This window comes from Plutella xylostella, chromosome 12 (assembly GCF_932276165.1).
Source record: "Plutella xylostella chromosome 12, ilPluXylo3.1, whole genome shotgun sequence".
Taxonomy (NCBI): Eukaryota; Metazoa; Arthropoda; class Insecta; order Lepidoptera; family Plutellidae; genus Plutella; species Plutella xylostella.
This window is the reverse complement of record NC_063992.1, coordinates 9,420,815-9,434,126: the sequence shown is the minus strand read 5'-3', so window position 1 is coordinate 9,434,126 and position 13,312 is coordinate 9,420,815. Positions and strand designations below refer to the sequence as shown.

Sequence of the window (13,312 nt, the reverse complement as noted above, 5' to 3'; positions counted from 1 at the left end):
AGTACAAATATACCTAAGCAGGAACTGTTCTTTTTTGAAGTTGGTGCCATATTTCTTCAGATTACTTTGTCACCGCACCAACATCAAAAAAGAACAGTTCCTGCTTAGGTATATTTGTACTGTCTCATACGAGTAGAATTTGTGTAAACCTTAAATTATTTCTTACATTTTAGTGGTTTTTTGAAGTCGGTTTTTTAATTTTATATTTCCACGTCAATGACGAAAGCTCGTGATTGGTACTTGCACCAAAATGAAGTTGAAGTTGAAGTTGATTGGTCCTTGTTCATATCAAGTTAATGTCATCAAACTTTTTTTTTTAGGTTTGGCAGGCAACGAAATATTTTTATTTAGAGCCTCAACGTGACTTCACTCAGGTTATAAATATTTTGAACTTTGAAATTAAAAAAATATATTAAAACATAGAAATATTAAGAAATAAAAAAATACGGGTCATCTAAATTTGTGATATCTCCTCGAAAATAAAATAAAGCAGTGAGCATTTTATTTGAAATGTTGTCAATTCTTCCATAACTTAATTTAGAAAAAAATAACAACTTTTGAAATATACTAACGACTGCCATTATAACCTAAAAGTAGAAAGAGCAATTTGTGTCATGTTCATGTCATAATACTTACAATACAAATTTAATTTTATTGTGTTGCAATATGGAGCATATTTGAGTGGCTCGTTGACTAGCGAATGGCTGTTTACGCCTCATTACAATAGAACAACTAGTGGCAGCCCATACACTACCAACAAAAAATATAAAAAGTCCTAAACTTTGCAAACAAACAAGCATACCAAACAAGAAGTGGAGAGGTTATAGGAGGCTAGGATCTACTCGTATTGGAAGAATTTTTATGTGATCCATCGTATCTGATCACAACGAGCATCACAAATACTCGGTGACATTAACATTTCTTTGTTTACACTTGACATTTATTTAACTATACGCAAACGCAAAGAAGTTATTATTCTGAGATTGATATATAAAGAATTATGACGTCACATCCGCCCTAAGAAAATGGGTGACGTTTCTCGGAAGTTAGAATTTACCGAAGTTTTTTTGTACTTTTCAACTTCATTTACTTGCTCAAAAATAAATTATAATCAAAAATAATGATGGAGTCGTAGTTATGAAACAACAAAGTTTATTATAAATAATATTTGACCTTTATTTGAACCACTTGCATATTCCCTATTCCGATATTTAGGCAAGATACATTTTTTTGTTGATGTTAAAATTCGAAGTGCTTTGGGGCGGGATTTATACACTATTTGGGAAATATGATGATTTTCTTCTTTTAAAATTGACAACTTAATTTTTTCTTCTATTGGTAGGACTTTACAAAACTTAAACAGTTGTGTGTAGTTATCTTTAAATTTATTCTTGATGTTTATTGGGACAATAGTTTTTAACATTCTTATCTGTAATTTATATATTTTTTCTATGTAAGTTTTATATGTACGGCCATAGCTACCTAGTCCGTAGCTAATTATGGAATCTGCAAGTACAAGATATAACATACGTAGTGTCCTATAAGGTATCTTATATTTTAGTAGTAAGTACTTAAGTACTTATTACTTACAAAGACAAGGCGCGGTACGCGGTGGTACCTGCTTCTGATAAAATCACGACACAGATTGGGGTTCTGGGATAAGATGCTGACAACCGCCTAAAAAGTTGTATTTTACGACGGTTTACGAGACTTCGTCCAGGTTTATAATTAAAAAACCATACATATTTGAATAAATTTTAATGAATTAGCTGTATTTTTGTATTTTCTAGGGATAGTAATAATCGTGCAAATAAAGAGTATGGTTTACTACGTAGAACAGATTTTGATTGATGTTGACTTTAATAATTGCTTAGCACGGCGTAGAAACTGTATGCGGTTTGAAGAATCTGAAATATAAAAACAAAAAATACTATAAGTGAGTTTATCTATGTAAAATTTGGTTTAGCTTACCCGATTAGGGAGCCTAGCTAGCCTATGGGTACACCGACACCACACATATCGAATACCTACCTAGGTAGGTAGGTAAAGTGCCTACCTATGTTCAGCTAAGCACAACGGTATCTCAGTCATTGAGGAATTGCTCAATGCTCAGCTTTGTCTGGGCCAATTAATTAGAACGACAGACCTCCATTATCCCTTTGAACTGAATTAACTTCATAGGGTTTTATTAGTCAGGAAAGGTCACCTATATAAAATTTTAAGAGAAGAGAAAGGTAATCGATTGCCTATCAACCTGGACCTTGTATTTGAAAGCGAATAAAAATGTTTTTTATAGGTATGTAGGTGTATATTTTCCGCCTGTAATACCTTTCTATCTGCCTATAAATTATATCGTCGTTAATTTAACAACAGATAAAAAAATAGAGCAGTAAACCGATATTGTAGATACTATTATAGGATAGATCTATACAGCTAGGGTGATGCAGAAATCATAAGTACTATAGGTACCTAGCTATAGTTCGCTGAAAAGCTGTCTTAGGACGATTTTACTTTTATATTAACAAAGTACCTATCTACACGAGTCGAACGAACCTAACCCTCGACCCTACAGTTCCCGAAGAAAATTACCAACTTACTGAAAGCAAAGAGACCAAGTTCAACTTATTGAACGGGCCCGCATTCAGCTCCAGCGGCCTGGAGGAGCCTGTCGCGAGGATCAGCAGCTCCTGCCGCATGCGAGGAGTGAGGGCCCACCAGGGCGCCCCGAACGGACCTTGGCCAGGGCGGATGTCACTCTGTAAGTAGGTATTTAAACATTAACATAGGTATTATGGTAAATAACTGAAAATTATAAAAAGTCTCTGCCATTTGCACTCCTTATTTTCATGACTTTATAGGTGGAATGTATCTGTTTTCGTTAAGTAGTTTTTATGCGACTTGTATAAAATTCTCAATTCGTCGCGTCGCGTCGTTCGCGATATCTTCGCCATTTATGGTCCGATTTTCATAATTCATAGTGTTCCAGTAATAAAGCCTGTGTATAAACCATGATTAATTTGATACAATACCTGTACGAAGATATAGCTGAAGATAGACATCTTACCTCATGCAGAACGTAGTGACCAAACAAACAGAAGAGAAAAAGTTCCGTCAAATTCGCAAACATGTATTGCACCAATTTGAGAAATTCAATTTTGCTCAGGTTATTCTGAAAATGAATTTTACATAGAATTTTCAGGTCTCGCGTATCACGCATAATTTTAGCCTATGCTATAACTACTTATAGCTGGGTACGGCCATAGATTTCTGACTTGGTTCCAGCCATAATCAAAGTTGCTCAGTACCTATGGAGTATGGATACATTCACCTCCTGTCAATGGGAAGTTCACTGATAAAATTTCACCTGTATAAATACCTACAGGTGTTGCAAAAAGGGTATACTAAGCCTAAAGGGGTGACTTATGGGGCTATTATAAACAACTTTTGTGATACGAATTTTGGAAATTCACGAAAATAAAAATTCCTTTTCCATAGAAACTTTGTCGGTCCCGTGACTTTTTTACTATGGAGAACAAATATTCTGTATCGTGAATTTCCAAAACTCGTAGAACAAAAGTTGTTCAGAATGACCCCCTTTCGGCTTAGTATACCCTTTTTGCTACACCCTAGCTGTATATGTAGATTTTGTCGTTCAACTGTAGAAGTAGTTACGTTTACGTAAATTACGTTAAGGTAGGTACTATTTTGTGCTATCTACAGGGGTTAGAGGTGTGTCTGCATAAAGTCTTTCGCAGGTCTTCTTGACAATTTATCGACTACGTAGTATGTAGTTTCAGTTCAAGAATATTGGCTAGAGTTGGGCTGGTGCCAAGTGCCGTTATTTCTCAGTGTACTGTAATTAAGTATTTTAATTGCCGCATAGTAATTGCTACAGAGTTCAAGTGAAGAAGATTCTGAAATTGCTCTAGGTAAACTTAAAATGAATAAAAGACTTAACATCATCTAAATGTCTAGACCATAAGTAGTTTATTTACTTCTATGATCCAGACATATCACTGAAGGTGATCGTGGTAAGTAGATAAGTATAGGTATACCTACCTACCTAAAGTTTTGTACCCAAAAAGTTGCTGTGTGGTAGGATTGCATAATAATAAATATTATGTAAATACTTTTCTAGTATTTTCTCATGAAAGACTTTTCTCTACCAATGTAGAGGGAAATTAATCTTATCAATTTAATAGATTTGTTGACTTTTCTTGTGACGCGCCAAGAAACGTGAGGTCAATCAAGAGTGGATGTGTTCTATGGGTCAAACTGCATGTAAATTATTATCTTTGTAAGTTATAAATAAGTTGGTAACATAGAATGTCGTGGACTGCTATATACAGGATGTTACAATCATGATATTGATTATCATAAGAACCAGCACGAAATGAACCAGCGGGGTGGGAAATGGTCCAAGCTGCAAAGCTGTTAATCATCAATGTTTTCAATAGAGAGATCCAGTTGCAGGCTCTGACGCCCCCGAAGAGAATAGAATAGAAAATGTTATTTCTACTTATTACTAAGCAGGTATACGTAGTAACTGACAGTGAGTTGCACCGCAGTGGCGCAAAGATTAAGCGTTGCCACGTTCATGTACACGCCCATTATGAAGTTCAGAACCGAGTCCAGGTGGCGGTTCAGTCTGTAAATATAGATAATGAAATGTATATTAAATTCAAAAAAATCTATCCTATTCCAACAATATCACATGTAGTTACCTATAAGCTCTCAACTTTTTGGGGATGTGTAGGTAATTATTGCAACTCACCTGGTTAAATCGAGATAATGTTGATGACAAGTGATGATGAGTGCGTGCGCCCTGTCATCACGACTCACTGAGGACTCACTCAAGTCTCTCCCTCCAATCATCTCAGTATTCCAGCGTAGCTTCGCGAACTGCCCACTCATGAATATCATCACGGCCAAAGACGACACGTCAAACGCTATATGCACAATAATAACATACACCGCTGCCAATAACTCTATCAATATCAGGAATACGTTCGCATAAGCATTGTCCTCATACGGCACCCATATTGTCAAAATGTGCGGCCATTCGAGCGGTAAATGACGAAAGTACTTCAAGCCGAGTTCAGCAAATGGAGACAGGATGAACACTCCGCCGGCGCACCAATATATTCTAGGCAAATAGCGGAGAATCCTTCGAATCGTATTAGTATAATCCCTGCTTTGTTTCTCTACGGTTTGCTGGGGCATTTCGTATTCAAGATCGGTGATTGAATTCTCTTCCATTTCCGTGATTTTGGAGAATAAGGTGTGCCATTTGGCTACATTGAGCCTTAGGGAGACTACCTTGAGGAGGCCCATGCTGACGAAGGAGAGGACGCTGATGCAGTCGATGAGGGTGCCGAGGTCGTCGAAGGAGATGAAGAGCTTGATGACCTGGAGCCCGGAGAGGGTCAGCAGGATGAACAGCAAGCCGTGTGCGACCCAGTGCGTGCGGTCCCGCGACGCGCCCTGCCAGAGACCCGCTTTCCTCATCTGCCTTTCAGCCATTAGTGCCATTGAGAGGAATGCATTGTTTTCCTGGTGGATGTGTGTAGACGAGGATTATACTTATAGTTTTTAATACTTTCAAGAATAAAGTAAGTAAGTAAGTATAATAAACTATAACTACATATACTTATAATTTGTATCCGGCTTTCCGGCTAAAAGTTTTAAGTGGAAATCTACAAGAAAGTAGAACATCTACTAAAATCTTACACAGTTTACTGCTGAAGACTTAGAGGTAATCGTTACATATTTATATACTTACAGTTGTATCTGTTCCTGGGACCATTTCGGTAGACTATTATCGGTGTTAAGTCCAGTTTAACACTATTGCATAATACTGAACTGTTCTTCAAAACGATACTTAACTGAAACTATTAAATCCGTAATGTACTATAAATACAGGGTGTACGTAATAATAAATCAACAAATGCAATTACCTATGTACAAGCAGGTACCTAGAACCTCGCGCGGGATATACCTACTTATACGTTTTTAACTACTCGGTATTCTGAGTCAGAATGTATTAAGACATCCTGATATTTCTAAATTCGATACTGCCAGCTTCGCTACGCAATAAATAGGTTCTCATTCCTACCAGGCTTGACTGGTTCTGTTTTGAAAACTCATTGAGGTACTTAAATACAAGGCAGCACATAAAGGTAACTACTAAAACTTCCACACACCCTTAAAGTATACACTCTTGGAATAGAAATCGGTTTGCTTTGTTGTGTTAATATCATTGTTTGTTAATTAACCACCTACCCTCCCCTTCCATGTTGCTTAATGAAGAGTTCAGGAAACACCTGAAGTATCACAGTAATTAAATTATACTTCACAATAATTGAAAACTTTCCTTCGAAGGTTCTCGTCTGCTTCAGTAAGTAGGTACTGTAATGTACAGTATAACATGCCTTTACAACATTACCAATTCATGAATAGCTTGTTACATAATTACTGGACTTTTAATTGTAAATCTGGCTTCAAATCTGGAACTCTATAGAATCAGGTAAGCAATAAGTTGAAGCTGATGTAAAACGTTAGATCGTATATCAATAGATTAAATTGTGTTCAGTTGTTTTGTGAATCCTCAGGAGGATACGGAGTGAGATGGAAAAGTAGGAAAAGAGACTTAAGTACTTAATAATAAAATAAAACTTAAAATAATACTTTTTATAAATGTGCACATTTATTTATTGTATTGCTATAAAATATGTAGGTATTAGTTAAGTAAGGTTATCCGTTCTTCTATGGGTTATCCATCCATGTAATGCTAGAGTCTGTTTGTAAAGATCTATTACCAACCAGTCGATTGCCATTGGTTAGTTAATTTAGATCCTGGATTTTCCGCCCACCCATTGGAAGCTTCTGCGTCCGTAAACCACTTATTGGGTGATCCAGAATTTAAATTCCGAGCATTGGCCTTCCATCCGTTAGATGCTACATTAGAATTGAATCCGTTGGCGGATTTGAAATTAGAATCCCTGCGGTTGGAATCGTAATACGAATTATACAATGCCCAACTTTTCCCTGTATCGTGTGATTGCCTGCCAGTAGCATATCCTTCGAAAGAGTCTTGTGAATGTGGTTCCAAAAAGTTTCTAGAGTAGGCGTTTGAGTTCCTTGAGTTAGGCGCTTCGTTAGGGTTAGGGGAGTAGTGTGTTTGTTGGTTTGGTGCGTATCTATTTCTGTTCTGGCTTCTAGCTTGGAAGGATCCACCGGTGTTTGGCTTGCCCCCATCCCAGTAGTAGTTAGCTGTGTCACCTCTGAACTTGGCAAATGGTGTTGAGGAGTCTGGTGAAGACCTCGCGTTGGCTGTTGAGGAGTGGTGGTTGTAGCCGTGTGGCCAGCCTTCCCCACTGAAGTCGCTTCCACTACCTGGTAAATGTATTAAGTATATTGAGTTCAAGGTTTTTTACCCCATGATGATGATTTATCAGTTGTTACTCACTCACATAATAATAAGAGAGGGTAATACCATAGCCATAACAATATTCAAGTTAGAAACACTAGACAAATACTTATTATGTAGTTGCCTTGTACGAGTAAGTATATTTCCTTGTGGGGTAGGAAGGCTCAGTAGTTGCCATCTTTCGGGGATATGAAGGCATAAAAGATTGTCTGTCCCGGCCGATACTCGAACCAGGGACCTTTGTAGCCTTATTCACACAATACTACATAGGTACTTAATAGGTTCTAGAATATGTTTAAAATATTTTACCTGAGCCATGATAGTGATGGGGAGACACTAAGGCGATTCCTGAAGCCACCACTACTAGTAATGCCGTTAAATGCATTTGAGATATATTTAATTCAAACTTCTACTAGTGCAATGAATGAACTAACTCAATGGTTGTATGAATGACTAGCTATGTTCAGTCCAATGTCCTATTTATACGAACAAGTTGAGAAAACCCGGGAGTTTTTGTGCTTTAGACAAAATAATGAGATCGTTTTGTGAACAATTATAAGAATACTTTAGATGTCACGTCTTCTCCATCAATGGAGGAGCTTGCCGCATGCCGCCCACAACGGTTTTTGCCCTATAATAAGTATTTATTGGGTAAGTACTAGTTTTTATCGCAAGCTTTGCTTTGCCTTCATAGGGTTTCCCGATGGAAATCCGTGATAACAATTAACTAACAATAACTAACAATTAAATAACACTATAAATTTCCGCTACCCGCCATCATTTATCTGCGCAGATAAACTCGTAATTTTCTCGTATTCTATCATCGCGATATAGTGACGTTTATTTACGTACGTAAAGAAGCCGTGCAGCGAGGCCATGCAGGAATGATGTGGTGTTATACAGGTATGGAATTTTATCAGTGACATTCCCATTGGTAGGTGATGAATATACCCGTGACGTCATCGTCATACTGAGCAGCTTTCATTATGGACCGTCTCACCATTACAACTACAGGTACAAACATAACATACACAGTAAAATACACACCTACTGATTTAACAATATTGATTCAGCAGACATGATTGTGTGAGTATTTATTGAAAATCCTTTATAAATCCCTACCACGATGGCGCTGCCTGTCTCGTTATTTATTCAGCGAAATTAAAAGTTATTTATTTTTCGAAGGATTCCGGCAATCTCATGGGATTTAAAATATTGATTAACTACCTTTTGTACAAAGTTACATATAAAAATATTAACTGGTTTTCCATATACGCGCGTGAAAAAACAACAGTCATTGTTTTTTCTTACGTATGCGTCGCTCCCTGAATTAAATTTGAATCTCTTTTGTTATGTAAAAACATGTTTTTCCAATAAACCTATTGCAAATAAACAACCGAATATTTTATATTTTCTACGCTTCTAAAGATGTTAGATTTGTTATTTGCAGATTCCGTCATAAGGTCACGAACTCGAACGCTTGTTGAACTTTTATTTAAGTATGTCTTTTTATAACATTTGAAACACCTAGAATATTTTTAAGGTAAACAAACATAGCCCGCTATCAAGCCGCTGAAGAACATGGTTTTCCTCCAAGGCAGGAGATCCAGGACTTCAGGTGGAGGCGGGTTGGAGATATCATACAACTAAACACTTATATATCCAAGACCCAAGAACAAATGTCTTGTGTTGGGGTGCACCAACCCGCACTTGGCCAGCGTGGTGGACTGGGCCTAAACCCTCCCTTCATTGGAAGGAGACCCGTGCGTCCCGTGCCCTCGTAAGTCGTGATGATGATGACGATGACCCGAGTACAAATATCTGTCTGTAACATGCAACTGTACCGGCCGGGGCGGGGATCAAACCTGGGACCATCAGCGCAGTTTGACCACTGCACCATCCGGTGGTTTCATGAAAATCGGTTCAGCAGTTCAAAAGTAATGCGACTTTTAGTGTTGAATGCCGGGGGTTGTTAACATTGGTTAGGTTATTTACTACAGCTTAATGGCTATGCGACAAGCACTGGACCTACCCCTACAGTGTCGCAGTGGTGGAAATGCTTTCAGAATAACCACCTGCCTCCCCCATTCGGCTGCATAACTATGTGATTACTATGCACAGCCAGGATTGCACGTCCAATGCTATGCAATATGCATATGCAATAAAACAAATATAGCTGATACAGGCATAATCCAATTCCTATCTAATATTAGATTTTTATCACACAGATAACTTTATTGTCACTATTTGTTACCTACTAGTACCAGTGCTAACCCTTAGAGTTCGGATCGACAGACGATCAAAAGGGTACAGCTAAAAATGCCACCCTGTTTAAGCAGGAAAATTGTAGAAGTACTGTAGAGCGGTGGTAGCTCAGTTTGGTAAGCGCTCGCCTCTCACGCCAGAGATGCGGGCTCGAATCCTGTCGCTAACATGTTGTAATGAGTTCTTTCAATTTTAAGTACTTACAATGTATAATATTATCGCTCTTATGGTAAAGAAAAACATCGCGACATACATTCGTATCTACAGGGTGTTGCTAAAAGGGTATACTAAGCCAAAACCAGCATGTGCAGCATGTTATATCTAAGCCCGAAACTGAAGTCAGAATTTTAATATTCGTGAAAATAATTTTTAATTTTCCATAGAAACTGTTGGTAACGTGACTTTTTACTATGGAGAATGATTATTTTTTTTCGGGAATTTTGTAATTCTAATTTCAGATTCGGGCTTAGATATAAAACAGTTTTTAGATTAAAAATAATTTAAGTTTTTAAAGTCTAAATAATTACCTAAAGTCAAATAGAGATCTCATTTATTTTACCTAATAAGTTGATTACATCCTCACAAGGATATAATATAATGATTGTTTTCTTTTTTTAATAATATATATATATTTTTATCATAAGTTACTTACCTAAAATTTAAAGAATTTTGTTACTTTTATTTTATTTTTACACAACAGTGTACCACCTAGCGCATAACAAATTACTTTGGTTATATCTGCCTACCGAAGTCCACGACACAGGCTTAGCCTAGTGTGGACTTTACTGAAATTCCATGCGAAATACCTAATGTCATCATTTAGTATGGACGACTTGTACCTACCATCTTTTATGTAATGTTTCTCACTGTATAATATTTGTCTATGCTTACATGGTGTGTAAATAAATAATTTTTGAATTTTTGATTTTTTTTGAATTTTTTTGAATTTTTGAATATAACATGCTGCACATGCTGGTTTCGGCTTAGTATACCCTTTTTGCAACACCCTGTAGATTTAGCACACATCTAGATTTGTGAACTCACCAACCAACTGTGGGAAATGGTCCCAGCTTTAGGAGGGACGTTTTAAACCTTATGGAAATGCTCAAAGCCACTCAAGAAAGCCAGGCGCAGGTACTTGCACCCTACAGAGAATAGAATAGAATAAAATAGAAGCAGGAAAATTGTACACCCGCCTTTCCAGTAACAAGTGTAGCTTTCCACCATTACTGTTATGTAATGTTGACACAAATGTTCAGAGCGGTCGTTACTTGCAGCTCTGTCTTCCACTACTTATCTAAGTATAGCCAGTGTTTGTAACAGTATTCTTACCCCCGTTTCTCAAAGTCAAGTTCAAAGTTAATCTACGTTTAACTTCCCAGTTGAGTCGGTTGGTTGGTTGGTTAGCAGTGTGTGAGTAAAAAAAAAAACACGCACTCACGCCTTGTACTAATGTACTCCCTTGCGGGGTAGGCAGATTGCCATTTAACGGGCACATCCAAGACCCGTGAATAAATATCTGTGTTTAAACAAATATCTGCCCCAGCCGGGAATCGAACCCGGGACCATCGGCCCAGTAGTCAGGGTCACTAACCACAAACTGTGTTAATATTTTTTTCAGTATTGCGGGTTTTATAAGTAAGTTTGGAGATAAATGAATGATGCGCCTGCGAGTGAAGTGGTGGCAACTCAGCAACAGGGCAACACTGCGAGCAGAGTGTTCGTATAACAACACTTTCGTCACGCGTGGACTTCTGTGTAGCGTATCGGTGACAACCACCAAGCTGTGGTAAGGTTTGTCACCGTGGGGCAGAAATAGCTTTGCCCCGAGGGGACACTTTAACTTACGAAAGACATTGTTTCCGAGTGCTGCTGTGCTAACCATAACCACGACTCTATTAAATTTATGGTTGTATTTAACGTAACGATTACATATCAGTTCTCGATGGTTCGTGTTTTTGTCAAGCTAGAATAACCATCCAGGCTGCGGCGTACGAAAGAGAGTTCTATCTATGGAAGAAATGGTTGATGTTGATGAAATGCTAATTATACTTTATGACTAATTAATAAATGTTTAAAAAGCAAATTATGCCATATTATTACAACAATAACTACCTAGTTACTTAAAAAAAAATACTTAATAATATATCTACTATATTTGTGTTTAGATCACTAAAGAGCATCTATTGTCTTTAGCCAAGGTGTGCGTCAGAGAAATGAAATCAAAGTTTGGCACATACACAGCATATTACCAATTGCCAAGTCTTGAATAGTCCTTTCCGGATTGTAAAAGTTTTAGTTTTTACCTATCTAGCTTATTTAATATCATAACTATTTGAAAGTATAGAGGTACACATCCAGGTTAAAAGTGTGGTAGGTATTGCCAGCCGATATCTATCTTATTATTGTTCACCTTATCAATCATAATACTGAAAGGATCATCCATCTCGTAGATCAGTGGTTTAGAATGAATTTCTGCATTTCGTATGATTTTTTACTTACTTATACTTTCAGACTTACCCACAATGACCCTGCATCAGAATGCCTGCACTGCATCACCTGCATGCATGTGTATAAACATGTAATTATATTACAGGATGGCTACATAAACATGTTAAAGGACTAGTTTAGACTTCGTTTAAGCATTATGGAAAGTGTCAGGCGCGTAGGGCCGCTCTAAGTAGTCGCTATCGGGAGACTGCAGAAGGTCCTCCATGCCAAGCACGGGCCGCAAGAGACGCACGACAAGACGTGGCAAAACTTTTCAGTCGCGCGCTGGCTTTTGAGGCCGCACGATTTGAGTGAGTGTAACTCCAATGTATTTTCATGCGCTTCTTTCGCCCCATTTTAGGTATGCTGGAGAAACACGTCTGGCATGCAGGAAACGAGTTCCAAAGATACAGGGAGAAGAAACAAAGTTTCCGATAATAGTGATGGAGTCAAAGGTAACATCGTTTTGTAAAGTAGTTAGTTACATGCAGCTTTCGAATAACCAAGGAAGATTGCAACAGATTGCACTAATCAATCCAAAATTACGCAATTGTTTACTGATGCTATCGTATGTTTTTCTGACGTGCCACACTGTCATAGTCTACAATCTCCACAATAGATTCGTCTAGAAGCATGAACTTTGATTTATATTTATCTACTGGCATGCACCTGAAGCAAACTAACTTTTTCACGCCTGATGTGAAAGAACTCGCATGTTAATCATTAATTACTTAAAACCAATTAAGTATGTCTAAATAAAAACAATTTTTATTACAGAGTTGACAAAATACTTTTTTTTTATCTGCACATAGGAAATGTTGACTTTGACTTTTGACTTGTAAAGTCACGCGATAGTGGCTGCGACATTCAGCGACCTTGCTCTATCAGTTATACACACAACTAACTCATACTAGCTTAGTACCTTTTTGTTAATAAACTCTATTGCAAAGTCTTAAAAGCTATTTTACGATGTCTGGATAAGTAACCAGGGGTGGTTGTTGGATGTTAGTGATCGGAATGGTCACGTTTGCGCCACTCTCACCAAAATATCTACAAAGTTCGTTGCAGTAATGGATTATTGGTACTATTCCACGCGTAAAATTGTTTTACATAAGTACATTATTACCC

At 37.5% G+C, this 13,312-nt stretch overlaps 2 protein-coding genes across 2 annotated transcripts; both read right to left on the bottom strand.

Annotated features, from left to right (window-relative positions):
- Positions 1-1,755: 1,755 nt before the first annotated feature.
- On the bottom strand, positions 1,756-5,908 carry LOC105384712. The gene is made up of 6 exons (XM_048624700.1): positions 5,783-5,908; positions 4,775-5,553; positions 4,552-4,648; positions 3,065-3,169; positions 2,598-2,756; positions 1,756-1,907 (listed from the first exon to the last, which is right to left on the bottom strand). Exons 1-6 carry the CDS (start codon positions 5,804-5,806, stop codon positions 1,860-1,862), a joined length of 1,212 nt encoding a protein of 403 aa, XP_048480657.1. The 5' UTR covers positions 5,807-5,908; the 3' UTR covers positions 1,756-1,859.
- An 832-nt stretch (positions 5,909-6,740) lies between these two features.
- Positions 6,741-7,887, bottom strand: LOC105384696 (bifunctional endo-1,4-beta-xylanase XylA). The gene is made up of 2 exons (XM_038118957.2): positions 7,739-7,887; positions 6,741-7,395 (listed from the first exon to the last, which is right to left on the bottom strand). The coding sequence occupies exons 1-2, from the start codon at positions 7,812-7,814 to the stop codon at positions 6,815-6,817; spliced, it is 657 nt and encodes a 218-aa protein (XP_037974885.2). The 5' UTR covers positions 7,815-7,887; the 3' UTR covers positions 6,741-6,814.
- Between the last annotated feature and the right edge of the window lie 5,425 nt (positions 7,888-13,312).